General features: G+C 37.2%; 3 protein-coding genes across 3 annotated transcripts in view; 2 read left to right on the top strand and 1 right to left on the bottom strand.

The window, feature by feature from the left end:
• Nucleotides 1–2,231: 2,231 nt before the first annotated feature.
• LOC107185867 lies at nt 2,232–3,896 on the top strand. The gene is made up of 2 exons (XM_015573639.1): nt 2,232–2,791; nt 3,438–3,896. Exons 1-2 carry the CDS (start codon nt 2,383–2,385, stop codon nt 3,773–3,775), a joined length of 747 nt encoding a protein of 248 aa, XP_015429125.1. The 5' UTR covers nt 2,232–2,382; the 3' UTR covers nt 3,776–3,896.
• A 184-nt stretch (nt 3,897–4,080) lies between these two features.
• Nucleotides 4,081–10,007, bottom strand: LOC107185777. The gene is made up of 19 exons (XM_015573534.1): nt 9,740–10,007; nt 9,442–9,667; nt 8,820–8,937; nt 8,607–8,746; nt 8,431–8,529; nt 8,192–8,305; nt 7,989–8,111; nt 7,767–7,874; nt 7,389–7,688; nt 7,067–7,318; nt 6,852–6,984; nt 6,650–6,790; nt 6,129–6,564; nt 5,304–5,423; nt 4,968–5,225; nt 4,702–4,876; nt 4,459–4,638; nt 4,263–4,382; nt 4,081–4,182 (listed from the first exon to the last, which is right to left on the bottom strand). Exons 2-19 carry the CDS (start codon nt 9,589–9,591, stop codon nt 4,081–4,083), a joined length of 3,069 nt encoding a protein of 1,022 aa, XP_015429020.1. The 5' UTR covers nt 9,592–9,667; nt 9,740–10,007.
• A 951-nt stretch (nt 10,008–10,958) lies between these two features.
• The window catches only part of LOC107185776 (probable phospholipid-transporting ATPase IA), a 32,358-nt gene continuing 15,463 nt past the window's right edge, over nt 10,959–27,853 (top strand). The window contains exon 1 of the mRNA XM_015573533.1: nt 10,959–11,118. The gene's annotated coding sequence lies outside the window, so the exon portion shown is untranslated. The remainder of the gene's footprint in view (nt 11,119–27,853) is intronic.

The following is a 27,853-nucleotide window of genomic DNA, read 5'->3' as shown; positions in this document are numbered from 1 at the left end:
CAGAGGGGGGGGGGGGGTAATGTAATTTTTCATTATTTAAACAATTGTTATTTCTTTATTAATTGAGTATATATCGTGGTGATACGTTATTCATTTCACTAGAAATTGCAGTAATTTGGAGATAATGTATACAATAATTTTATAGTAGTCACTTCAGTATACTCATTTCAATACATTAGTCAGATATCACTTATGAATATAGAATGAAGTAGCTGAATATAAAAAAAGTTAAATAACATAATAACATAACTAGAATAACATAAATAGAAATACACAAGAAAATTCGCAATGGCCTATAAATAATGGTCAGCTAATAAAAAAAATAATATTCAAATCATTAATGTGTGCAAATAAGTATCGTCGGTAGATTCTAATACAGAGTAGAAAGAACGAAAACCACACCGGTATGTTTATGATAGAGAAGAAAACGTGGTGGTGCCTTCCTGGATAGGCATGTGTAGCAGTTAGCGCAATAACACGAGACGCGTCAGCACGTTTCAATCCCGGAACCAGTGTCGCGAGACACAAAGCTATCATTCGTATTTGCAAGTTCCATGAAATAGTGGAACACGTGTACTGGGAATCGCAATAAAGTATCGGTGCATAAAAAGAAGACCTATGCTCGAAGATTCGTATTTTGTGGAGGAAATGTTAAGGAATGTGGCTATATTTCTGTTCAAATTTTCAACTAGTCGAGGGATACGTTGGAGCGAGGGGCGTTCCTAGTGATCAATTAACGGACATTCAATTATTGGGCTTCTACAGTAATTCACGAATTCACCGTTCTCATAACGTAGAGGGCAGCAAAAAATCTCTGACTGTTTGCACGATCGGTATTTTAGAACATGAGACACAAAGTCCCATAAGATGATAAGTCTATTTTCTATCTCGTCTGTGATAATGATAATGGAGTTCTAAGACCCCACAGAAACAATTGATTGACAGGTCTGTTCATAAACCTCGTCTGTAATTATATGCTTCGCTAAAATTATAACCCTCATCAAACGATGAATCTGCTGGACAGTGTTGGGTCTGTTCGGACCTAGCTACACGTACAAGACCAGCAAATGAATTTCACATTTGTGTTTTGGAATTTAATATTAACAATTATTTTCTTAACAAAATACCTCTTAGAGATGAAAAGATATTTGAAATTAATTGTCTTAACGATAAACGGGTAGGCTTAACCCTGGAAGCACGTCTCCCTGACCCCATAGCAGCTAGTTGTTGCATAAAATGTATTGCTCAATTGTTAAATGCAATAACCTGCACATATGTATCTTTAGTTATTGTATATTTTATCATTTTCGTGTAGTATATACTTTATTTAAACGTACACATTAATATCAACAAATGGAGGCAAGGTCTCTCTTGAAAACTGTTTCTTGGTAAATAGAAATAGGCTAAACTAAACCCAGCCAGACCTGAGAGTGGCAATTAAATCACAACAAATATATATGTATTTGGTGTTAAGTATTTATGCAAGTGAAGGTGCTACAGGTCTGAGAGGACTCAGATGCCGTCGTCTTTGTAGTCGCTGGAACTATCACTATTACGAGAGTTAAAGAGTACTGTGTCCAACTGTGTCCCAAGTTCACTGTAATTCTAAAACCCAAACTTTATATTCTAAAGTATAGACAGGTGAGGTAATCAACCGTTTCACCAACTGTATAATCGAGGAGTGTGCCAAGTGGGTGAAGCCTCCCCCTTATGACATTCTCTTCGAGCGGCATGATTCATTCGAACTAAGTATATTCTTTAGAAAAAGTTCGAGAAACAATAAATTTCTTAAAATAAACCCTACACAGTTCTTCCAGGAATGTTTTTCAGATATCAATGAAAAGTTAGCTATTTCAGTAACGCGTATACACAACGATATACTCGATTCATGCTAATAAAGTGCTTTCAATTCTATCCGTTACGCAACTGCATTAGCCAATAGGAACACGGCGTCTTTAGCAACTGTAAACTGCACACAGAGGCCTCAATACTATTTTACCTATTTCATAATCACGGTTAAAGTAGGATCATACCCTGAAAATACTTTTAAACGTTTGAGCCAAATACTAACAGAAGTGCAACAAATTTCCATGAGCGGGTCGATTGTTGGAAACGTGAGTTGGTGGGGATTTGAAGAAACGGACTAAATCGAGCGAGGACGGCCGAACGTTGCCGATTCACAGCTCGAGTGTACTCGGCTATGAACCCGAACTACATTCGCCGTTCTTCTCGGGAAGTGTCAACGTCGTGTTCGTTTATGGTGCTTTCTGTTTTTTCTTTTTATCATTCACTCTAACGTATATAATCGAACGATAGGTAGTAACGTATCTTCGTACTTCTCTAGTGTAGTATCGAAAATCGGTTGTAAAAAAAAGGTTAAATATGGCTGTAGCGAGTGGTGCTATGTATAACACGAGAACCGTCGTTCCATCGTTCATGTCGTCGAACATATATTATGGTTACGTGCCGACTTATAAAAAAGAATGTCAACTGAATCCCGTGTTAGAGCACGAGGAAGTTAGTAAAATGCCGGTGTACAATAGCTGTACCTATGGCACAGCTATGGAAACCGACGATGACGGATGCGATTATTCTATGGCATCTTGCTATTTGAATAACGATTCCGTGATTCTAGAAGCGTCGGCGCAGAATCGGTTGAGAGTAAATGATCAGCAACGGCAGTGTCAACAGCAGGCGAGCCACGACGACGCGGACACGCTTCGACGGAGAAACCGGAAGCGATCCAATGGTGATCACAGTCCTGTCTGCGAGCTGAAAAAATTTCGTGAAGGTAGGAGAGAATTCATAATTTCATTCGTTTGAATCCCTTTATACAAGTGAGAGATAAAAACGTCTGATTCTTTTATTCGCATGATCGTTTCCACAAAAGTTCGACCTCGTCGTTTCGTATTCGTACGTAATTCAGGTAGATCTTATTAGAGGTCGTTGTGTCTTCTTCTATCTACATTTGAGCGGGAAAATTTTTGATCGCGAAGAAATGCATATTAGAAAGAAATATTAGATATTAGAAAATAAATGCAAATGTAGATTATTATTCAGTAAACTAAATAAATAATAAAAGCTTTGCTATCATTCGATATTGCTTATAATAGCTTAATTAATTGATATTACAAATGTATGAATATTCGATTTTCCTTCCCACGGGGACAAGGTTATATATTTACATGTGACCACAGAGATTTTCATCCGATCCTGGCATTAAATTTATTTTGAAGCTTAATGCATCCTGTCATCTTCTGTACCATGGCTAATGGTATGCAATGGATAAACACAGGTGCTAATATTTTTTCATAAAGTAATGACACTTAGTAAGTTTGGTCTTTTTTTGATGGTAAGGACATAATTTGCTGACAAAATGGCTGGCATAGGATATGTCCAACTAAATTAGTCGATAAGTTATGGGTTTCCTTTCAGAGGCAGTGGTAACAACCACGTACACCAAGGCACAAGAAGTACAAAGGACTATGGATTGGCCAAGGTGTCTTATGAGCCGGAACTATTGCTTGTAAATACAACCAATGACAAAGACCTGGAGCAAGCCAGTATCACAAACAAGAGCTGCTGTTTGGCAGCAGGTAATCATAATCTCTTAAGTAATACAAATAATAAATATTTGGTCTCAAGCAGTGGGTTTAAATCATTTGAAAACAATGACGAGTATGAGACAATTTTATTTGAAACACATGGGTGCTCCATATATCACCTTCATCGTTTGCAAATGCTTGATAGTGACTGCACAGAGACGGAATTTTAAGTAGGATACTTGACAATCATTTCTAACATTTATATTTTTTGTATTTGCATCGAAAAGTGTATATTCATTACTCATAAGTATGTCATTACACTGTATCATGAAGTTGGAAATAAATACTTACTTTTCTAAGTTACAATGTTTATTATAAGCTAAATAGTACATGTTACAAGTAAAAAAGTTTCTTGTCGCATCTTTGATGCTTACAAGAAATATATTGATACTTTAAAAAGTATTAAAGTAAAGAAAAACATAATACTTAAGAAATAGAAACTTGGAATCTTATCTAATATAAAAGCAGAGTCAAATTATTCTGTGTTAACTTCATCGTAAAATATTGCTTGAGAAGGGAGTAATGGTCCAGCTGCCTCGTCTTGGCCTTCATCATTTTCTTCATCATTAATAGAAGGCTACAAAAAAAATATTTAGATTGTATTTCATATTTTCGTTATACTGTTGCATTTTATTTACCCAAATATATTAGACATACCTGTTGATTACTGGAAGATTCAGGTCTTGATTGATCTGCTTCTGCTAGATCTTCATTATAACCAGGTTTAATGGCCGATATCAAAGGCAGAGCACATGCAGAATCCTGTGTGGATGCTTCCTATAGAAAATGTATGATGTATGAAATGATGATGATGCCTTTCCTACCTATCTAACATAAGTTAAAGAGAACTTACCGGCATGTCCAAATGATCTATCAGTGGCATGTGTGCAGTAGGATACATGGAAGTTCCTGGTATAATAAATTCTGCAATAGACGAATGATTTTCTGTACCAATATCCAACACTGAATCTATTTCAGAATCTTCATCGCTAGATTGACAACTTTCACTAGCAGTTTGATCAGTTACTTCATTCTGGAAAAGTATTACGAATATGTATAATACATTAATATACATATTAAAAAAAAATATACGAACCAATGGATTGCTCCGAGGTTGCATATCCTGCAAAGTACGCAGCGATCTCAATAAACGCGGTCGTAGTCTATGATTTTCGCTTATGTTTTTAATTTCTCTTAATACAGTGACTAAATAATCGGGCTGTCTCTTATTCACTAAAATTAGTGAACTTAGAACTTCTCTCATTTCCGGACTACGTAACAAATATGAAAGTAAATATATATCTGTACAATGGTTATTTGGAAATATGGCAATTAAGAAATAAGTTTGCAACAAGATCAAACCTTAAGTTTTGAAGGGGGTGTTCATCATTTATTACAGGTGGTAGTCGAAACGATGAATGTGCTTCCTCCCAAAAATTATCAACCTGTTGTTGAGATACCTCATTTGTTAAAATATTGCTACGTGTCACGGTATTTTCCCTCTCTTGTTGTTGCAAATTGGATGGCAGTTGCAAATTCAAAGAATATTGTGCTTCTGCTACGTTTAATGAAGGCAAAGGTAAATTATCAGCTCCTTGTTCCCGATTACGTTTGTCCTTCCTTCAATGATATTCATAATGTGTGAAAATCAAAATAAAATTAGATAGCCTTACTGAATAATGTACCTAAATTACATACATAAGAGAGGTATTAACAGTTGACATAGTATTTCCAGAGGATGTTGCGTTTGCAATAGCTCCCGAGGTAGTATCTGTCACAGTTTTCGCACTTCCCGAGAGTAAGTTTTGTCTGGAATAACTGTAAATTTTCAGAAACAACAAATATTAGTTTCAATGTATAACCAGTGCCAATAGACTCATACCATGCTTAAGGGAATGAAATTAGGAACATAGAAAATGAAACTACAAGTTCTGTTAAGAATTACAAAAGAAAGACAAAACTGCACATGAGCACTTGAGCACATACTGTTAGTCAAAATCAAAATATATCAAATGCGTGTAATTCTTGAACACTTTACATTACATACCCATAGTTTACGTACCAACATACTATCCTCATTTAGTTTCATATTCACTAACCATTGAACTATAGAATCAAAATCAGCAGTGATTTACGTGTGATATGGTTTAAACGAGGGTAGTAACAACTAAGAAGTACAAGACAAAAAGTGCACAGATAGACCGTGAAGTTTATTACTTTATGTAATGGTACATTAGGTTTACACAAAGATGGAAGATGGATGTGCACGATCTACTGATTATAAAATACCTAAACTTATAAAAAAGATCATATTTCGTTTTAATAATATCCAATTGAAAAGAAAAATAACAGGTTAAAACTCAATTGCATAAATCAGAAAACAAATCTTACATCGAATGATTACATGATTGAAAAATTCCAGTTTGGTATATGATACTCTTGTATCAATATAGATTACAATTTCACGGCACTAGGACGATAATTAAATTTCCATTAATTAACCGTACATGGATGTTCCATTACCTTCTGAAATTATCCCAATAGTTGTTTGCTCTATTCCCAGGTGGTACTTGATTATTCAATTGTTGTTGCTGTTGTTGTTGAGAGTTGACAGAAGTCGGTGCAGCATTATGAGATAATGCAGGAGAAGAGTTTGGTAACGATACCAAATTTGGCAGAGACGAACTTGGTGGTAATGTGGAATCTAAGGTTTCACTGAGATGATGAATGTTACGACTTAAATTTGAATATTCGTCGTTATTTTCACTGTTGTTACTTCGCTGTTGTAAGTGAGTTTGTCTCAGTTGTGCTTGTAACTGCGTAATGGCTGTGCGCATGGCTTGTAATTCACGTTGCTGAGACCACAATAATTGACAACATTGTTGTATCGTAGTACCCATCATTTGAAGCTGTTGAGCTTGAGATCCTAACACTAACTGTCGATAATATTCAGATGAACCTAAAACAATTGTATGCAATTTGGTATCTTTTCACTGTCATGTAAATGTCCCCAATTTTTCCATCTACCTATATATATATCTTACCGTGTTGTACTTCATTTAATGGAGGCGGTGGATATGTCCACCAATTTCCATTGAATCCGTTTTCAATCGCTGTTGTTTGAGCACCTATGTCCATTAAATTTTCTGTTGATACGCCGTCTACACTTTGATCGTTCGATCCTCCTACATCACAGAAAGTGAAAGTTTGAAGTTTATGATATAAATATAGTATAATATACTTTACCTATTGCAGTCGTAGGAGGCCAAACGTTAGCAGGCGTACTTGTGTGACTAACATGAGAACTGGAACTTCTATGACTCTTTAAATCAGTTGGTTCCCCCATTTCACGATTAACGCTAGATGAATGTGATGAATCCTATTTTCCCATAGAATAGAAATTATGTAAATATCTAGTCTTAATTCATCTTGCATGGATGAAAACAATTTAAAGAAGATACCTTTCGTACACGGTCTTCCATTTGACGTACTTTTCCCTGAATTGGCTGAGCTTCTGGATTACTGTTATTGTCTAGTTTTTTATCAGAACTGATTGATGTCGTAAGTGACGGAGGAGGAGTTGATGTCGGGAAGGTAGAAGTAGAGTTAGAATGAGTAGTTGATGTTGATGCCGGTGGTCGTTTCAATCGTTGTAATTCTGCCCTAGCAATTTGTAACTGTTCAGATTGTTCTCGCAACTCTTGTGTGAAAGCCTGTAAAATAATACATGAATGTAATTTACAATTTATAACGAAGTATATATTTAAATGTTCACGATGTTACTTGAATTTCCTCTACTGTTGGTCTAACTTTTGTATTTCTAAATTTTTCATCACTTTTCTCATCAGTACCACTCTGATGTTCAAAAGACATATTTGTTCCATTTTCTTCTTCATTAGAGTTTACAGCAGCTGCAATATCACCATTTAAGTCTACCTCCGGCTCAGCATCAGAATTTGAGTCAACAGAATCACGAGCTCTTGTAACTTCATCCATTAACGCTGTTAAATGGGCAAGTTGTGCTTTCATGGCTTCTAGTTCAGCAGCCTTATCCCTTACACAATTTCTTGAACCTTCGGAGCTCTAAAACACACATATGTTAAATAATAATACATTCTATTTCTAATTGTAATAAATTACTACAGAAAATGGTGTACTAACACAACTACCCCTATCAGACATTTCTATAGCTTGTAATTCTGCAATAATGTGGTCCATGTGTCTTTTCTTTGTCTGAAGTTGAGCCAATTTAGCTGTTGCAGATTCAAGCTGGTCGATATTCACAGGTAATGATTGGGTTAATGTAACTTCAGTTTGATTATCGTGTTGTAAAAGCACTTGTTGAGCCTGCCGTGCCTCATTTAATTTTTCTGTAACACGTACTTGCATTCCAAGGACACTAGCGTGATGTTTCTTCAGGTGTGTAAGTTTCCTCTGTAATTCTTCTACTTTGCGTAATTGCATTTCTCTACTTAATTCATCGGTTTCATCGCCATTTTCACCATTCTAGAAGAAAAATAAATGACGAATTATAGAATTTTCCAGTGAACACTACTCAGCTAAATATATGTAACATTTGTAATAACCTCGCAAAACATCCCATGATTTTCATATTGTTCCAACAGTCTGGATAATTTTCTTTCACTGTCGTACAGATCCTCCAACATTGTACCCAATTTCTCATTCTGAGACTGTGCTCTCTAGAAGATAATAGTATAGATATAAGTATGATATAAGTAGATATAAGTAGATATAAGTATGAAACGAATGCAACATCTAAAGGTAAACGAAGTTTCATATTATTAATAACTTTATATGTACTTACTGGATCATTAGACTGAACAAGGGAATCCATCAATGTTGATGTAGCCCTGATGCAGTCTCTAATTTCATTTAAGCGAGATTCCACTTGACTTCTATCAGGCTGCAATAGTTGCGTAAAGAAGAAGTTATATTCATATCTTTATTTACATCAACTATTTATATGAAATTATACTTTACCATTCTATCAACATTAGAAGGTTTTCTTCCTTCGAATCGTGGAGGTGACTGGGTTTGAGAATCTGTAGGGGGAACCATTTTTTGCCAATGTGTAAATTCCTCTGTACTGTAATTGTATGGTCGTCCACAGGTATATGATGCTATCATAACATTAAAAAAATATTAATTGCTTAAATTGTGAAAACACAAAGGAATAAGTATTTAAATATGTACCAAATTCAGGTATATCTTGATAAGGTGTTGATGATATTGAAGGAATTGATCTTGTATTACTATTCTTTGTTATCCTTAAATGTTTCCTTTCACTAACTGGTTTCCAGTCAAGTTGGTACTATTCCATGTAATTATTAAATAAAAAAAAACTGATTAGGTGCACAGAGAAATGATTTCTAGAAATGGTGAGTGAAATACTGTAACTCTACTGCCCCGAGGTAGAATTGTATCTGGATATGTATTCTTAGAGAGAACTTCCCCACTATTCAGCTATCTATTAATAGATTATCTTTTAAACTACTATATACAGATGCTGCATGAAGTTTTCATTTAGGAAGTTCAAATTACATCAAATTTAGAAAGATGTTAATTTTTGTTTTCTAACATCGTTAATAAAATATACAATATTTTTAGTATTTTAAAGTAAGAATATACAAATTAAGTTTCAATAAAATAATTTCAATGTATCTATTATAAGATGCAATACTATTTATTTATTTAATTAATTTATAAATATGTTAACACATAGACATATATCATTATTAAATAGATTGCAATATTAAACAATAAATAACTTGCAGTAAGGAGTAGAAGTAGTATACTTATTTTTTAGTTGGTTTACCAAATTGTTAGAGTGTTGTGCATGTCCATGATAAGCAGAATGATTTGCAAACTGATTAGCAGCTGACCGTTCCCTATTTCTATCATTTCTCCTATTGCTTTTTGGAAGTGTGCCTGTGTTTCGTGGGCCATCGTTCATACCAGATGACATGTTCTCTCTTTGAGGTATTCTTACACTGTTGAAGAAGTATCTCTCTTTGTTCACTGGTTTTTCACAGTTAACCTTGCTGCACAATTGTTATCGCGATATCATTTTAATAGTTGATTGTTACGCATTTAAAAAAAATAGTGTCATTTACCTGCAAAGATTCCGGAGCCGATCACGCGAGAAGATGCATACCGCGCAAATATTAAGTAACTGAATCAGTTCTGATCTCGGTGAATGTTATGATCGAGATGTAACATTAAAAGTATGAATCGGTATTCACGAGGTTCTTGCGTCAAAATACTTGGCAGTCTAATAAAAAGAGTGGTTTACTATAAATAACTTAGGCCATTGACGCATTTCACGTGACGATTACAAGAATATATTGGTTGCAATTCAATTAAAATCACTTCTAGTTACTGTTGTCTACGGCCATTTTTAAATACTGACATGTTGTTTCGTTGTAAAACAAGACATGCGTTAACTATATCCTCCGTAGGGATTCCGCTATTTTACAGTTATTCATACGAAAAAAAAGCTTCTCTACCTACTACTTTAATGAAACAAACTATTTATTAAAACAAAAACATTGTTATTTTTTTTAATATAAACATATTATTCTCAAAGGATAATAATGATACAATGCAGTTATTCATATTAATATAGTCATAATACATTATTTTTTGTGTTTCTTGATTTATATTGCTATAAATAATATTGTTATAATAATATTATTTACGATATCGTACAAGTTTCGCGTATGTGATAACATTTGACATTTAAATTGAAGTAAACGCATACACCAAATGCATAGTATGTACCGGTGCACTATATGTATAATAATAATAATACAGAGTACCCAGTATGTACTTGCACGAATTTCCAAACGTTGCTACAGGTAACCATCGTGTCAGTAGGTGGCGACATCTGATAGCAGAAACGGAAATCAATCAGAGCGCATCGCGCCATGACGGTCGTTGTAGGGTCGCTGTGTTTCGCACCTATGGCCCGAGGGGTTAATAATAAATAACCGATTCCGTCACATGGAACGCTATTCCTATGCGCTTTATATTCAGTCATTGGAATCTAGGTAGCGCCTATGATAGACAACATAGTCTTCGATGGTGTCGCACACGTGGCTGCTTGCGTCCCCTTTGCGTATCGTTGGCAGGTTATCGAGTCGCGCAGGTCCTTGAAGCGTTTCAAAAAGAAATAGAGAGTTAAATAAAGGTCGAATGTAAAAGCGCGCGACAAGGTTCTGCGTGATCCGCGCGCCGGCGATCCCTGGATCGTCGTCACGCTCACCGTATGCTCTTATTGCGTCGTCGAGCGTGATACTGTACATTTTCATTTGAAACCAGTTTACCCGGGTGCAGCTCGAGTGTGTACTAGTGGTTAAGTTTTGTGTGCGAGCGCATGTTGTGCAGCTTCCTTCGGGCTTACTTGGATTTATTTTCTGACGCTGTGAAATGCTGACAAGCTGGCAACATGAATGTGGCAGTATAGTTCATACGGACACACGGTTCGGTACTTGTAAGTACATATTGTTGTTCGCAAATATCTCGTTCCCCTGATCCCCGACCAACGTGTACACGAAATATTAGAGGTTATACGTTGTATGGTCAGTGTTTGAAATGAACAGGACATGTACATAACAAAAATACCTAATGAGGACAACATGATGTTTATATGCATGAGTCTCACAGAAACCAGACTTATCAACTCCGTGAAATAAAAAGTGATGAAGATCAATAATTACGTGTAGACATTGCCGTTTTATGATTGATTTGAGTAATACGAACAAATAAATGTAAGAAAATGAATTTAAAATATTCGTTTAATATTACAAAAGGTGAAATACTGGAATCGAAGAATTCAAGAAACATGGTATTATTCAGTTTGGGTTTTGCGAGACTCGTGTGTACTTATTTCAATGGTGAGGGATATTTTTTGTACTCGAGATACGAAGTATGGTTTTTTTTATTGTTGATTTTAAGAATGTTTGATGTATATGTAGTGGATCAGTACTGGAATTAGTATACAAAGATATTCGTGTTATCATTCAGCGTTGTCCCTTCACTGCACCAAATAGAACGAGAATAAATCATTAATGAAGTTTACACATCATTGTATTCTCCATCGGGTCATGCATAATACAACGATCTCTGAATAATTTATGTCTACAGTTAACGCGCTTCTGAATCACGGAAATATTATTTTTTCTGCAAATTAGTGCATAACAATTTTCCCTTCAATTGCCTATTTTTTAACTAGTACAAAGTGTATAATTGACATTGGAATGTTCATTGATAGGGTCCCGAAGAATTAAGTTTAAGGATTTAATGTCAATAAATACGATAACGCGAATTAAAGACAATTTCATTTGACACGGATCAGAATCTTGCGGCCGTTCCCGCGGTGTCCTTAATTTGTACAATGATTACACAAGGGCAGCTTGGTAAAAACTGTAGAACAATTTTGTTCATCTTACATCGTTTATAATACGACATCAGACACCGGTCACGTGTCTGAGAGGAGAGCAAGCTGGTAGTACAACCGCAAAGGGAGGTTCTTTTTGAAAAAGCAATTCGAAAATACAGAAGAATATTTTTCGTTTGCGGTTGGATATCCGTAAAAAAAATTCAATTTGAAAATTTATTCGACATACATGCTTACCTAACAAATTTTTAAAGCTGTTTTCTCGAAAAGAAAGTCTACTTTGTAAAAATTCTGCTACAATCTTTTAATTTATTTTAAGTTTTTCTTCGCCTTGCGTTTATGGTATTTTCGCGCGAATGCCTTGTCCATGTCGCATTTAAGTTCGACTACTTGTTGCATAATGAATCGATTACGTTGACCTAACCACGGCCAGTTCTCTGCAACGTCTTCGCTGCGCTCTCCTCTCCGATGCGTCAACGGACCCAATTGGACTCGTGTACCAACGACACACCCGGTATACGTTTCGTGTATGTATACACATGGAAAGTCGATACGTTTCGTTTCTTTCATTCAGCAATATGGACTAGTTGGCCTTGCGATAGCTTCACCGGGATGATCGATAACACTGGGTAGCGTGTAATGCTAAACACGAGGGTCGATTCACGCCATCGTCCATCCACTTCTCGCCCATTCGGGCCATGAAAGTGAAATTGAAGTTCACGTACAAGAGAGAAACTGGTTCCGTCATTCGTTGAATCAAGAAGTACACGCTTCAAATACTTAATACATCGATCAATGGTGTGCATTGGTATTCATTTGGTTATAGTCATCGGGTCTTGTGTGACCCAGTAGTCCTCCAGCCCGTTGTAACCTAATTCTATTCTTGCGCCTCTATTATACATGTATCCTTAAATATCATCTAAAGACTCCTCTCGATTATCGTCTCGAACTCGGGTTCGCGCCGGAACAATAATCTTATAGGAAGAAATGCTTCAGACCCTCGTAAATTCGTTTTTTGCCGGAAGAAAAGCCGGAACAAAAGCGGAGGGGCAATAAAGTATGCGTTTACAGGTTCCACGTTCTCCCTACCCAGTGTAGTCTGTCTGTCTGGATATTACTGACGATTTCTACTTATAGAAATATTTATAAATCTTGACAGTGATTTTATATTATTTCTTTTGATAAATTAAGATTGATAGATAACAAATAATGTCACGATATCGTCAGTGTTTATTACAAATACAAAAGAATTATGTTAGATTATCTATCCTCTAAATCGGTTATGTCGAAAACGGAAACAATCACTTCTTGCCATCAAATTTGATTCCACGGATTTATTCAACTATTTTTGCACTAGAATCATCCGCATTGTTTGACCATACACTCTACATATTCGTTAGGTAACGATGGTTTAACGGTCTTCTGTTTGGAACGTGTTATTTCGTTGTTGGTTTCGTTTGAACGTTAACTAAAAGCAGCTCGTTGTTCGGTTAATGGTGGAACACGAAACGAATTTTCTGTCACGTGAGCCGCATATGCCGCTGAACGTTTGCCAGCTTTTCATTTCGTTCGTCCCAATTTCATTAGGTTAACTCTCTGAGGAATGGGAACAGCTTTTGTTTCGTTCCCCCAATTCCCGCGAGTTTCTGCTGATGTTATAAAAATCCGTTTGGCAAAAATTCTATCCGCGATCGTAAAGTTGCTTGTCGTCGCGGTGGTATTTAGCAGGCCGTGCCAAGTGATCTTATCGAGGACCACTTGGATGGGCTGCGTGGAATTTTGTCGTGGAACTTCCGTTCTATCGACGATCTTCCGGTGAAGATGCAATTGTGGATGATTCAATAGATTCCGCAGCATTTAGAGTGGAACTTAACAAATAGTGTTTTGACTCCTTATAGTCACCCCATGGAACTGGCGACGAGGTTATAACGAACAATGAATACAATTTTACGATCGCTTCATTGGGTGAAAGCTCCACTTTGTAGTTTAACGCCCATAATATTTTTTAATTCTAGTATTTTTATAAATTCAGTTTTATATATTTTAAATTTAATAAAAAGAAAATCTACGTTCGAAATAATTTTCTGTATTTGTTCGGTCGAATATAGTAGGAAAAAGAAATATTTGTACAACAGGACAAATTTTCGGAAATAATATAATAGATTCTCAGATTATAAAAATCAGGTTACATAGTATTGTGAATATTACGTCACAGAAATGTAATCTTAGAAAGAATCTGTTCCTTGTCGTTGTACATTATTTCTTTTACTTCCAGTATATGTATAGGGTATGTCAGGTCGGTTAGCACAATCGGGCAGGAGATGATTCTGTAAGCAAAAATAAGTCAAAAAAGAAGAATGAATTTTTTTTCGTTTGACGTTTAATTTTCAAGATAATCGAATTTAAAATTCGGCTGGATACGCGTACCATTGGACTTGGTTAGCACGTCTGTCATTGCATTCCGTTTCTACTTCGACCATGACGAATAGTTAAAATATTCTTTCTCGTAGAATCATGATCTCACCTGAGACATCCTGTATTTGTCATAACAGAACCGAATGAGCATATAATTTATGTATTTACCGTACTTCAAGCTCAATTCTAAATGCAAATGTTTGCAATATTGCTAGTTTACGATACCTTTCATTTCATGGCGTTGATCGGTTTAGTTCGCGAGAAGGCTCACTCATGTATGGAACGCTATTATGTGCTTCTAACGTTAATTTGAAGCCGTCTTTATACAAACAGGTGTTTCAATATTTAATTATACGTTGCCTGGATATAACAGACTCACGTGTGCGGAACAGATGCGTTTTCATGCAACCTGTTTTCACACTGATCTGCAGATGCATGCTCGTACTGGCATCCAAAAGGTTCGGACCAAGTGCCAATTACAAAAACGTGATTTGGACGGTTGCCTGCGCACGTGATTAAAATGAAATTCACCGGCATCGTTCGTTTCCAGACACGATATTTGTTGTTGATTAAATGTGTGCCAGAACGATGAAAATATTATATCGAAGAGTGGATCATGGTTTAGTGATTTATCAAAATATATGGAATGCTAATTATAGTAACAGATATGATAGGTAAAATTGTAGGGCAGCTTTCATGAATATTAATTGTCCTCTATCTGTTTCGTAAATCGCAGGTGAACTTTAAAATAGCATTTAAAAAATCAAATGAGATCGATAACCAGCTGAAAGTAGGTGATAACCGCGCATAACAAAGATAAAAAGGGGAGATTTCTTGGTAATCGTATCTATTATCTGTGTCCCTTTTTTCCCATCGGTCGATAGCGATGGAAATATTCATCGGAAAAATGATCAAATCTTGACAAATGGTGATGGCAATGTTATTCCAGTTAAATCGACTCTGATGTGACTGAATATTGTATAACACCTGACTCGGAACTTTTGTAAGGCACTATCACCTCAGCTGATTGAAACGTAATGTGTCAAAAATATTAAGTTGTTGCATATAAAATTGTCAATTTTACTGAAACGTATATTTAACTATACTTTGAGGAATAAAAATTATTAACGAAGATCATTATATACATGTTAAATTAGAGTTGCTACTGTATTATTTTTAAAACACTGTTCGCAATGGCAATACATTTGGTTATATTTGGTTTCGTACAGATGAATCATAAAGCTTTATCTTCGCTTCTGATTACTAACAATCTATCAATGGAATTATTCAGCAAAGGGGGAGCAGTGAAAGATCTCTTTGATCAATCAATCCATTGGGAATCTTATTACGACAGTGTATTAGTTTGATGGGAAGCTGATGGTGGTTGGAGTAGTAGTATTTGTATAAAGTAGATCAAGATTACAGTTTGTAGAATTCGAATGAATCATGGGTAATAGAATTTTGATCCATCTGTGCAAAATGTACAGAATCATGGCACTACGGACACGAACGGTGATCGAGCACTAATTTCTAGTCAATTAACATCTTCAGGTCACGAAACTAATTAATGGATTTACAAATAGTTAGCAATTTGGTCGCAACCCACTCTATGATTTGAAACAACAAACCCTTCTTTTAAGAAGGGTGCGGCATCACGTGTGCCCTATCGACACATCAACATCGTCCCCGATCGCAAACACGAAACCGGGCTCCGTAAATACACCACCCACACCTTATCGCGTACGCACCCATAAGGGCCGCTCCTCCTTGGTACACGATTCTTCCAACTTATCAGGTTTCATTCTTGATTCGAAATGCAATTTCATCCCGTAAGTCAATTACCGGGATCACGCGACTTTTTCGTGATTTGCTGTTCTACATTAATACCACTGTCGATATTTACAGTGACCCTTTCCTACTTGACTGTATTATACGAATTGAATTTTTCTACCATAAACTGCTATAAAGTTCAGAGAATAAGAAGTCCTCGAAGTTATCGGAGTTAGCATTTCGTTTTTCAATTCCACTGTTTGTTCTTCGTTGTTCAAACCACTCCCTCGAGGACCATCCTAACTTTGTCAGGATATATAAATTGATATTTTTATTTCGTTTCGCTCCTGTTTTCTCTGTTCGCTCGATGCCAGCCGAAAACTGTTCAAAAACATTTTCGTGGGGCTTAATACGTGTGATATTATGAGATTCGAGAAAGAAAGGCTAGGGTAAATGTTGTGCAGACACCACGCGTAAAGATCGATGCACCTGAGTGTGCCCCAGGGGGTTGACATTTAAACCGATGGTTCTAAAGTGTAACGACCTTAACAATCCCTAACAACTTATTCCTCTTAAAGGGCAACACTGAAGGATAAAGGTTCTCGTACGAAAGTCGGTTATATTTTGGTCGGGATGTTAATGAGACGAACTGCCTGGAATCGATAGGATTCAATTACCGGGCGAATTCTTGATCGTTTCCGTGGTATTCGATCGATTTATTTCTATTATGAATACCTCCGCGTTCCCTGTTACTTTGTTTTTCATAGACCCCAGAGACTTACATCATAGTCTACATGGTCAATCTTTGCCGAGAATGCCTAAGCTGCAAGTAATGTCGATCGACCACGTCAGGTTCTAATAACTTCTATATCTTTCGTCTTCTTATACGTACTATACAATGACACATCGAATCTCAGAATCTAGTTATTAGCTATTATTAAATATCTACTTCCTACAAATGAAATGGTAAGTCATCGATTTCTATAGTTCGAATTTGCTCGTACTAAGTTTATTGTATACCAGTGCTTATAACTATAAGATATGAAAGAACCAGAACTGATTCTACCTATCAAAAAGGTCCTTACCAGAAACTCATTTGTAGGTAACCTTTCAACGGTGAAGCTGGGTCAATTCGGATCCATAAAAATCTAAGATATCAGACTTTCACGGTACGGCTTTATACAGCTGTTATTGTCGAGGCTTTCCGATATAAGGCATCTTCTTTTAGAAACGTTATCCCAATGTTTTGTAAGCATTGCAGTTAGTTCCATCAGGATCAACATGAACAGGGCACATGATATGAATAACCACACGACACTCATCTGTATTACTTTGTCATTTGATCCTCGATGGATTTGGCTGTAATGCTTTCAGAACGTTGAGATAATCTTTTCAAAAGGACACGGCTTACACTCGAAAGCCCCAACAGCAATAACCATTAGATTTCCTCTTTGACAGTCACTCCAACGTCCGAAGTTTAGTGCCTAAGTTACGTCCTACGTGTTTCATTATTCTACTAATTGAAAGAGCTGGTTATCGCTGGATCACTGCTTTATAATGAGATCACATTCAATCATATTCACTCGCAATATTTGTTGCTGTATTAACTTCTTAAGTGGGGGCAGCGGATCTAGGGTAACCCAATCACGGATGGTGTCTCTATTATGGAGGAGTACCTACGTTTTTATGAATTAAAAACACTGTATTTATACATCACCTGATACTATATAAACAACCTTGTGCTCTTGTTTTAGAGACTCTATAATAGGTGCAAAACACCTTTTTGTTTTGCTTGCTCGGTGCTTCATTAATTTTCAATTCTAGAAATTTGTTTGTCGAAGTTCTGGAAAAACTCACCAGAGGGGAGGAAAAAGCTATTATAAGTGGTTTGTTATTCTTTCTTAATAACAACAAACACCCGGAGTTACTAAGCTGTCAGTAATTGGGTCACCTATCCGGCCCGCCGCGGCTTGTCGATCGTATAAGTACGTGGCTTTATGCTTTTGTACCAAAATTGACGTCACAGAAATGGCCATGGTGTCACTTTATTATAATATTACAAGAAAAAAACTTTTTATTTTTATTTAAGTTTAAAAATTTCAATTTTAGCTAGTTTTTTTAGTCAAGTATTCCACATTGCGACGTACGAAAATGCTTTTCTCGCTTAACGGGTTAAAACTGTCACTCATGTAATTACCACATCATTATAGCAACGTATCAGCGCGTACACTTCGTGAACGACGTCCAGACCAAAAAGAAATAGTTAATAACCCTTTGTTACTACACGAAAACGAAAATAATAAAACAGGAGGAATCAGGTATGCAGGAGCCACTAATTAAGAGAACACGAGGGTAATCAGTATTCGAGCGGCAAGCGATTGGCATGCAGTCGTTGTCTAATTGATACAACATTCCTCTCAAGAATCTCGTTGCTATTGAGGCAATAGGGAGGGCCGGGTGTTGTGTGGTTGTAGATACGTGAACACATTTAGATTGTTACAACTCACGCTTTTTCGTCAGTCATCTTCATTTATTATATCTAAACTTTATTTTTAAAAATTTGAAATTTAAAATTAAAAAAAAGTTTCTTTTTTAATTTTATTATATCTAAACTTAACAAGTATATACGTGGTGCAAGTTTCCTAAAAAAAATTCTTTTCCCTCGGGCGATGGTGTGGAGACTGTTGTAGTCATTTGAAATAGCAAAAGTAAGGTTTATTTTTTGTATTATGGTTGTTGCTATGGTTTGAACTACGGAGGCTCCCGAAAAATAAGAGTCTTTCAGAATGATAGCCTTTCGAAAAAAGATATTTAATTTTTACAAAAAAGAGAGCTGTTTTCGTTCTGTAAAATTAATTTATTGCAAGATAGAAACTCATTAAAAGTGCTACTGGAGCGACCCAGTAGTTTCCGAGATTATAGAGCAAAAGCGTGTCTATTAAACGGGGACGACTGTACGTAAAATAATGTCGATACGTCGATATTAGATGGACAACTGTTCATCTATTGTATTAACCGACCGATAGACTTTAATAGTAAATTCCGATGTACAAAAGTAACAAATAGCTATTACTATTGAAAGAGCCGTACACTGTCAATCACAATCATGTCTAATCGATTAAAATCTATTTTTTAATCAATTTTCTCCGTCAAATCCTTCTGTCAAGTCCAGTTCTTCCACTCGAAATCGAGTTAGTTCCAGCCACGTGCGTGCCCATACGGCCGCAGTTAATTCAGACAACTCGATGCCATCCATTGTGTTCAGCGGGCCATAATAGTTGCTGGGACACGCGTTCGTTCGAACGCGATTAGTCCCGTGGATGCGCGTAGCCTGTAACGGATGAAGGTACATTACGGTCTAATTCGTCGAATCAATCGTGACAATGTCAGAAAGGAGAGCCAGGCGGTTACGGTGTCACGCGCGAAAGATCGTGGAGGTTGCTTTCTATTAGGGCTCTTATTGTTGCTCGGATCTCCAGGTACCTGAACCTGATTACTCGGATACCCACTGAATTAAGATCAGGGTATACTCGGATGCTTGGTTATATTCGGATCCCTTTTAATCGAGGTTCCACTGTAGTAATAAACGAATAAAAGTACTTCGTATTTTTGAACTATTTAAACGTGGAAATATCAATTTTTATAATAAAATAATGCTTCTTCGTGAGTGACTAAACACTGGGCAAATAATAATTGAATCTCATTAATTGTATAAAGCCTAGAAGGATGCCCTTAGGTACTGCAGCTTTTCACTAAGTATCATGCAAATAAAATTGTGCCCAACTCTGCCGTCTAGTTACCCAAAGCTGGGTGACACGTACATTGCATAGCGACTGGATTATTAAAATACTGATACAAAAGTTTTCCGTAAAATTGACATTGCAGTATAATTTAAAAGAATACCAACAGCCTTTATTAACTGAATGCATATATTCTCGACGATTTATGACTAAAAACGAAATGAAGTGTGTCTGCCTACGTGCGGCCTTTTTCACTGTGACAGTCTGAGAGTGAACGTGTTAATCTGTATTCAAATATATAAGAAAAGCTTTATATTTGTGTAATCACGAATGAAAACTCGATACTCAGATTCAAGTTCGGATATTCGAGTACTCATAGGTAATGATAGTCGATTCTGGAACTGGAATTCGAGTTATAGTGAGTACTTCAAGTACACGGATACCCGGGTAGGAAAATCTCTAGTTTCAATCAAGGTGGAAACGATGGGGCGCCGGAGCCGACGCGTCTGTCAGGTAATAGCGCGCGTCATCCCGTCGACATGGGAACCCGGGAAGGGAGACAAGGAACTAGTACACGTGCACGTGCGGTGGACGAAGGAACGCCGTGAAAAATGCGAAAAGTCGAACGATTAAACCATTAACCGCAGACTGCACGTCTTTGAAGAGTGACTTCTGGAAACTCTGAACGTTTGAGTACTTTCAAGTGACAGTAAGTGGCACACTATAACAAAAACAAAAATATTGCCCTGTACAGCAAGTAATTCACTCAGTATAAGACATTCATTATTTCACTAGACTGTTGTCATTTTATTCTTGTTACTACATACGTACTATCTATTACCCTTTAGTTTATCCATAGGTGAACAATATACAAGCCTAATCAACGTACACGTTTCCGATTGTAATAATTGATATACGAATTTTGTGGTGCAACTAAAGAATTAAACGTGTTACGAAGTACCGTAAATCCTCGATGAGTGCTCGAAGTCTTCTCGACACCGACAAAGAGAGGTCCCTAGGTGTAACGCTGACTTTTTAATGAGGTTTAGCACAGTGATAGAACCTGGAATTTTGAAGCCAATAATATTTATTTCAGCCGCATATTCAACCGAACACCAATCGAGGATTCACTGTAGTCGTCGGGATTATTCATCTGGGTAACGAGTAGTCTCTGGAATTAAGGGTTAATTGCCAACGTCCCCGGTGTTCGACGTGTCTTCAAAGTGCCTTCACTGCCATGAGAAAGGAACGGCTCTGGTTTCGCAATCCGATCACAAATTAGCTGCCGTTATCTTCCTCCTTATTTGCCGAGCGATCATTCCGTGAGGCGCGGCTCGTTCATCGACGTCTTCGTTGTTCCCGGTTTCGAATCGGAGAATTGTCATCATAGATATTTCTACCGGGTGTGCAGGAGACAGAGATCTACTGACTTTAAGTGAACATGACAAAAGTACTCATCGTGAGGAGTAAAAATGACTTGACCACTGCGATGCCAGATGACATGCATGACCACACGTTATGTCACGGTTGTGTTCAAAGATATTTCTATAAATATTTCTTCAGTAATCGTAAAATATTTATGTATCTGTTTTACGGTACAAACAACGAGAAGTTCAGCATGATTTTTATTTCTTTAAAGTTCTTTTTAAAAAGATCGATGTTAGTAATCACTCGTGAACAGAAAAGTAGGGTGTATTACTGAAAAGTTCGATTTTAAGACCTGTGTTAATTTATCCTTGGAAGACTAACCCTGTTACGTCCACGCATCCTTTTATCACTCTCATAATACTCCATTTGCTATCCCCATATTAGTTGGAAACCATTCGTCACAGGCGCTTGATTTTCAATAGCGATTGATACTTGAAACTCTGAAGTTCCGTTTTTCCAATAGTTTGGCGATGCTCCCGAAAATATACATCAAAATAGATCTGAACACAGTTATCCAAGTTATAATCATATTTTATTACTCTCAGCGAGTACTACAAGTCTTTAAGCGGTCATGTTCAGTCAGGAGGCCGAAAAAAGAGTGTTCTTTGGGAATTTTTTTCTCAAAAACTATAAGACCTTTTTCAAAAAATGTGTTTGTGTTTCAAAGATTGCAGTTTCTAGATTATAAGGTAATTTTTTATTTAAAAATATTTATTAGTAAATAAATGGTGAGCGATCTCCCCGATGTCTCTTCACAAAAAGTGGTCTGTCGTGATCACTGTAACTTCGTAACGGTTCATTTGAAATTAAAAATTCAGTAAGATTTATGTAATGGAAGAACAAATCTTGTCCTTGAACTTGAGGTATTTCGAAATATTGATTAGAAACAAAATGGCGGACATTTTCCTGAAAAAGTGCGATTTTCGCCTAAAAATCACTCGTTTTTGGTCAATTAAAAAAAAGTATGGAACGAAAAAAAATCCTTCGTTCAAGGAAACGTTGTACTTGATGAAAATGTGGAAAGAGAAAAATCGATTTTTTGAAAATTTCTGACCGAGGAAGTCTTCCCCTTAAGGAACTAGACTTTTTGTTAAACACCCTATGCAGATCGAATCGATCTCGAGGCAGAAAATGTTCTCGGCCGTGAACGAGTTTCCTTGTACAGTCGGCGACGTTTGTATTATCGGAAAAGTTGAAGCTTCAAAAGCGTGCGAGATCCTTTCCGCGATGGACGTCTGTACTCCCCGTGGTTTCAACGTGGAATAGATTAGATCCGCGAAGCAGGGTTGCTTAATGTCGCGGCCGTGTCACGTGAAGCTTATCGGCGTAAAATTTTATAATTTAGGTACCACGTTCCCTCTCGACGGTGATTTCGATCTGAAACGAGAATTTTACGAGAACGGCCCACGCCAAGAACGTTTCCCAGGGACCTTCGAGTGTCCCGTTTCGTTCGGTTTTACCGGCGCGGACGTCCATCTTGGCGGCCTCGTCTCGGTTCTCCCAGCTCGCTCCGCTCGGAACTTCGTGAAAAGAAAAACAAGAGACATGTGAGATCCACCCAGGGAACATTAACATTTACTCGTGATTTTGTAATTCCGTGCACGCTTGCGCCTCAATTGCCTCGGATCTTGATTACATTAGTCGGACTATTCAACCTACATCATCAATTACTCGGTTCATTGCGGTTAAACCTAGAAAGACTTAAGGAGGGAAGGCTGGCCGAGCCCAACTGATGAAACAGATTAAGAGCACGCTACTGCCTTCGTGTTAAATATTTTTGATAGCTTGTTTATTGCAGATTGGTGTTCTGGAATAGTATAATAATTTTGAAATGATAGAATAATTTTGTTTCGGTGACGAAAGTTCATAAGAAATTATTCATTGGAACTCTAGAATTCGTTGAACTACATGTAGATATTCTAGTTCACAAGTATTTATGGAAGAATGTATATTTTTTTATGCAGTATTAATATGTAAGTAGAGGACGTGGTCTAAATATGGGCTAGCACCTTTGCTTGAGGACTTATTGCCAAACTTGTTAAAGATTTTTAAGATATAACACTTCAATGTATTTAAAACATGTGTGTGTTATCATATGGAGTTGAAAAGATTCTTTTGTTGTTGAATTGTAGTTTTACACTATTCCTGCTATGGTAAAACTATACTTTCCACTAGCCCATATTTAGACCTCAGCCTATATTTGGACCACCTCCTTGACTAGAAGTTCCAAACTAAAAAGGAAAGGCATTACAAGCCTCTAACAGAGAAAACTGAACGAAAATTAAGCAATTTCGCGGTGACTATAAAAACCAGACAATCAATGTACACCATCAAGCATATTATCTTCCGATAAGATTAATATAAACGATTTCGCATAAAACAAATGATAATCTATAAAATAAAGTAGTACCTACATAGATATATCCTTTTTTGTTCATATCATCTCTCTGCTAACACGCGAAACTACCATTACTCATAAAATATCGGTTTCTAAAGACCGTTAAAAAAAACATGAAAAACTCGAATAAGCTCAACGAGCCATCAATTCGACGATGTTGCATCTCGAAGCTCGATCTTCCCATGATTAATCATCCTCGAAGGAAGCTACTTTACTTGCATAACTTTCTTTCACAACAATCGAAAACGAATCCCTCACTCCGTGGATCCTTATTCTTTTTACCTCGCAATGTCCACTTCAACCTTTCGCAATTAACGATTGCTCACCACGAGTCGCGTGACCACGAATCCCCCCGATGAATCAATGAGATATCTGAACTATCGATCGCGTTCACCGTCGGTCTCCTGCCATTGATCGATTCCCCCACGGAGAGTCCGTCAGTAGTGGTTTCGCACGCCCCGTGAAATTGCGTTGACGACGTGGAGGTGTGTTGTAGCAGTTCGTTCTGCTCGACGAACTCCAGAGTTACGCCGTTATCGCGCCTCTTTTCGGTAGGCCGGTCGGTCGTCGCGGTCCGCTTTCAGCGCACGAGTCCACGATTGTATCGCGTCTCGTTATCGTGATCCTGGGTAATATTATCACCGTGCGATGATTGATCGTTGTTCAGGGGAAGAATCGAATTCTCGCGTGGCGGGGACTTTATGGAGAAGTGCAAACGTATTTTGCACCACCCCAGTCCACGCTACGACGCGCGGTTGACAAGGCAGGCTTGGTCCCTTCGCACTCGGACGAGAAACGGATCCCGTTTTCCATTTCTGCACGGGACACACACACGTGCGCTGCTGTGGATCTGGTTTCGGCCTTGAACTGGTTGTTCGCGAAGCGTGCTCGCGAGTGTGTTCGGTCCCAATAACGGCGTGCACGCGAAAATTTCGGTACTTTTTTTTTCACTTTCACGGGTTTGTAGAGGACCTTGACGTAAATGTCAGGGGAATACTTTTTCTGTTATCTTTTGGTTCTTTGGGGTGAAGATGGTTTTTGAATAGTAAAACTGCTGTCGATAAATGTTGTAGCTGTTTCTATTGAATCGATGAATATGAAAAACTTCTGAAAATGTAGAGATTGTAAATTAACAAATTTCTTCACTTATATATTGCAATAATAGTTGTATATGATCTAAGTAAGTGTATTGTTGTAATATTTTAATCATCGTAAGAGTGTACTAATCAGTTATTTGGACTGCTTTGGTAGTTATAGTGTTGATTGTTAATGTGCGCCTTCTTGTACTTTTGTAGTATCACGCGGTTTCATAAAAGAATTTATGGATTGTTCAAAACCAGCACGAAGTTAATATGTTTGTACGTGCAATTAGTTACCTTGTAATTTTATACCGCTGGGTTTTAATAAGGGGGGAGGGGAGAGGTATTCAGAAATACTTGGTAAAAGCGTCCAGGATATCAACTAAAATTAACGAGATAATGTATCGTCAGGCACGTGTCATAAATATATTTGCATTTCAAGGAGACTCAAATTTTGTACTCGATCGACGAATTTTAAACTGTTTTCAACATACAGTTCTATAAAGTAGGTACAACAAACTATTAAAATTTCATTGTAATGATTTTTATACACTTATTACTACAGTTTATGCATTTGTAATATCTCTTAACTTGAAAAATGCAGTAGAATAGAGGTTTTAATATGAGTGTAACACTATTTATGTATTATTATTAACGTAGTAAAGTCTCTAATACAGAGTTCAAAATTGTGAATCATTTCAATTTTCAAATATTAGTATCCGAAATTGTAAATTTGCCAAAATTTCCGCAGTCTAGTTATTACAATTCAAAATATATATTAATAACATCTGGAAGGCACACACTGATCTTCAAAAACTGCTTCTCCCTAAGGAACCAAAAAATAGCAGAGCAACAAAAAACCATTTCATCTAAACAAATAAAAAGAAAACAAAAATAAATCCCAATTCCATAGAAGCAAACCAAAATATAAAAAAAACAATTCTATCAAATTGCTCTACAAATCTGAAAAATTCCTAAATAATCGGGAACTATCGAAATCGTTAAACCTCCCTCGTGAATCTCGTCTGACCATGTACGGGATTCACTACTGAATCCTCGTCCCCGTTGTTGGTCAGGCGAGCAGCGAACGATTCGAAGCATCGATTTTGAGTCTCGTCTCGCGAACGGAGTGATCGAGTCTTTGGTCCGCGGGGGTAGGGGAAGGCAGCGTGGATATTTCCTCGATCCTCATGGTTATCGAAGCGCGTTCGTTCAAGACTAATCGAGGGGCCGGCCTATCTAGACGCGCGGGACACGGCAGCAGGTATCCCGAAGTCGTCTTTTCGCCGGTTTTGCCAGTCATTAACGGGAATGAATTATTCCGGTGTTCGGACGTCAGTGGCAGCTTGATAGCGTGACAATAATTTTTTACGAGTGGAAACGTGTACGACCCGATCGAAAGACGGCCACCAGAAATTTGCCTTGGCCGACCCGGTTGAAAGTAGTGAGTACCTGACCGTAATTTGATTTTTATCCCTGGCCCTGGATAAAGCATGCCTTTTATTCAGTGCCTCGCTACTCAAGCATTATCGCGCAGAAGAAAGATATTTTCGAATTTTCCTTTCGTAACGATTTCCGTGTGTACAGTTTCTGTGTCGTATGGTAGATAACGGAAAATGTTGTCGAGCAGTTACCGACTTGAGCCCGCTTAGGTAATATCCCCGTGCATTTATTCGAACGAGAATAGGTCTCTGAAAGACAGTTCGTAATTCGTGTCAAGGTAACTTTTACATAAATTTACACATTGCTCGGAGCACCTGACGATGACGAATTACTCGGAACGTGGCCCGGCTCTAAATATAATTTCTTATTTCCTTTATTACCTGTTTCCCGGAACACCAGAGGGATTTTCCTTTCTTTCTCCTCGAAGCTGTCACGTCCACGGCGAGTGTATGTAGTCGTTTTTTCTTTTCCTGTCAACGGAGTTTCAACGTTCAAACATACACACTATGGTTACGTTATGCGTTACTCGTACAAATGCAATGAGCACTGTCGTCGCGTAACCGTTAATTGTCATAAATTCTAACGGTGCTCATGTCCATCAGTCATCGGTTGTGCATGACCAAGATCATTTATAATTTACCTGTCGTTTTATCGATGTCGTCGAATCGACGAAATGAACACTTTTGATATTTGCGGAAAGTACTTAGGAACACATTATGCCACATTAGTGAACGTCCAGATAATAATCCTTCGTGAATTGTAACGAAAGCAATTTATTGAGGTGAATGTATATACTGATTGTTATACAATTTGACGATGTACGCGGTTCTAATGAAAGCACGTAAAGGGAAATTATACCGTGTGTCCTCGGAATGGAATAAACTTGTCGCACATGATTTCTGATCTCGACTGATGTGAATATGATACTGACGGGCGAATCGAAGTAATGCTTACGATTGTAGATTTTTCGGTAATATGTGTAGGTACATCGTATTTGATAGAGAAGTGATAATCTTAGCCCTTAGTCACTGAGTGAGCAACTTATTAAATGAGCCGTTCATTTGCCAAAGTGATTAAATCCATAAAAATTATCAAAGAAATTTATTTTAAATATTTAAAGTTAAACACCAATCAAGTGCTGCTGTGCTAAATTTTGAAATAATAAAAAAAAGTGGAGTTAATCATTTTAACCTCTGTTCATTTGTTTTTGGTCACGTTTATCAGTTAGGGTTTTCAATGAGCCAGGAGGTGGTCATCCAACAATATTAAACGTAGAATCGTTGGTAAATAAGTTTAAATTTAGTCGAAGACGGTGATCATTGAGTGGTTTTCTATGTATAACAGACACATCAGCACATTCCTCCGATGATTCTTGCCTCTCGACCTATCCTCGAAACTATGCATACGTGCGCACGTAAATACGTAAAAACAAAAAACGTGTATTCTTGACTACACGTGCGTTACATCATCGCAGGTTTACGTTTCTCAAACGATCTTCGCTGCGGTGAACTGGTTGTACTTTACAACTTGATCCTAATCTTGCGCACGAATTCACC

The sequence above is a fragment of the Dufourea novaeangliae genome, unplaced genomic scaffold (genome assembly GCF_001272555.1).
Source record: "Dufourea novaeangliae isolate 0120121106 unplaced genomic scaffold, ASM127255v1 scaffold56, whole genome shotgun sequence".
Taxonomy (NCBI): Eukaryota; Metazoa; Arthropoda; class Insecta; order Hymenoptera; family Halictidae; genus Dufourea; species Dufourea novaeangliae.
Note: the sequence above shows the minus strand (reverse complement) of the source record. Positions and strands in the feature narration are given on the sequence as shown.

Excerpts from the sequence above, each read along its gene's own strand:
- LOC107185777 (XM_015573534.1), bottom strand. The coding sequence starts at position 9,591 with ATGTCATCTGGTATGAACGATGGCCCACGAAACACAGGCACACTTCCA. Across the intron at positions 8,306-8,430 it reads TTGTTCAGTCTAATGATCCA|AGAGCACAGTCTCAGAATGA; the intron begins GTAAGTACATAT and ends ATTATCTTCTAG. Across the intron at positions 4,183-4,262 it reads AATCTTCCAGTAATCAACAG|CCTTCTATTAATGATGAAGA; the intron begins GTATGTCTAATA and ends TTTTTTTTGTAG.
- LOC107185867 (XM_015573639.1), top strand. The coding sequence starts at position 2,383 with ATGGCTGTAGCGAGTGGTGCTATGTATAACACGAGAACCGTCGTTCCA. Across the intron at positions 2,792-3,437 it reads GCTGAAAAAATTTCGTGAAG|GCAGTGGTAACAACCACGTA; the intron begins GTAGGAGAGAAT and ends TTCCTTTCAGAG.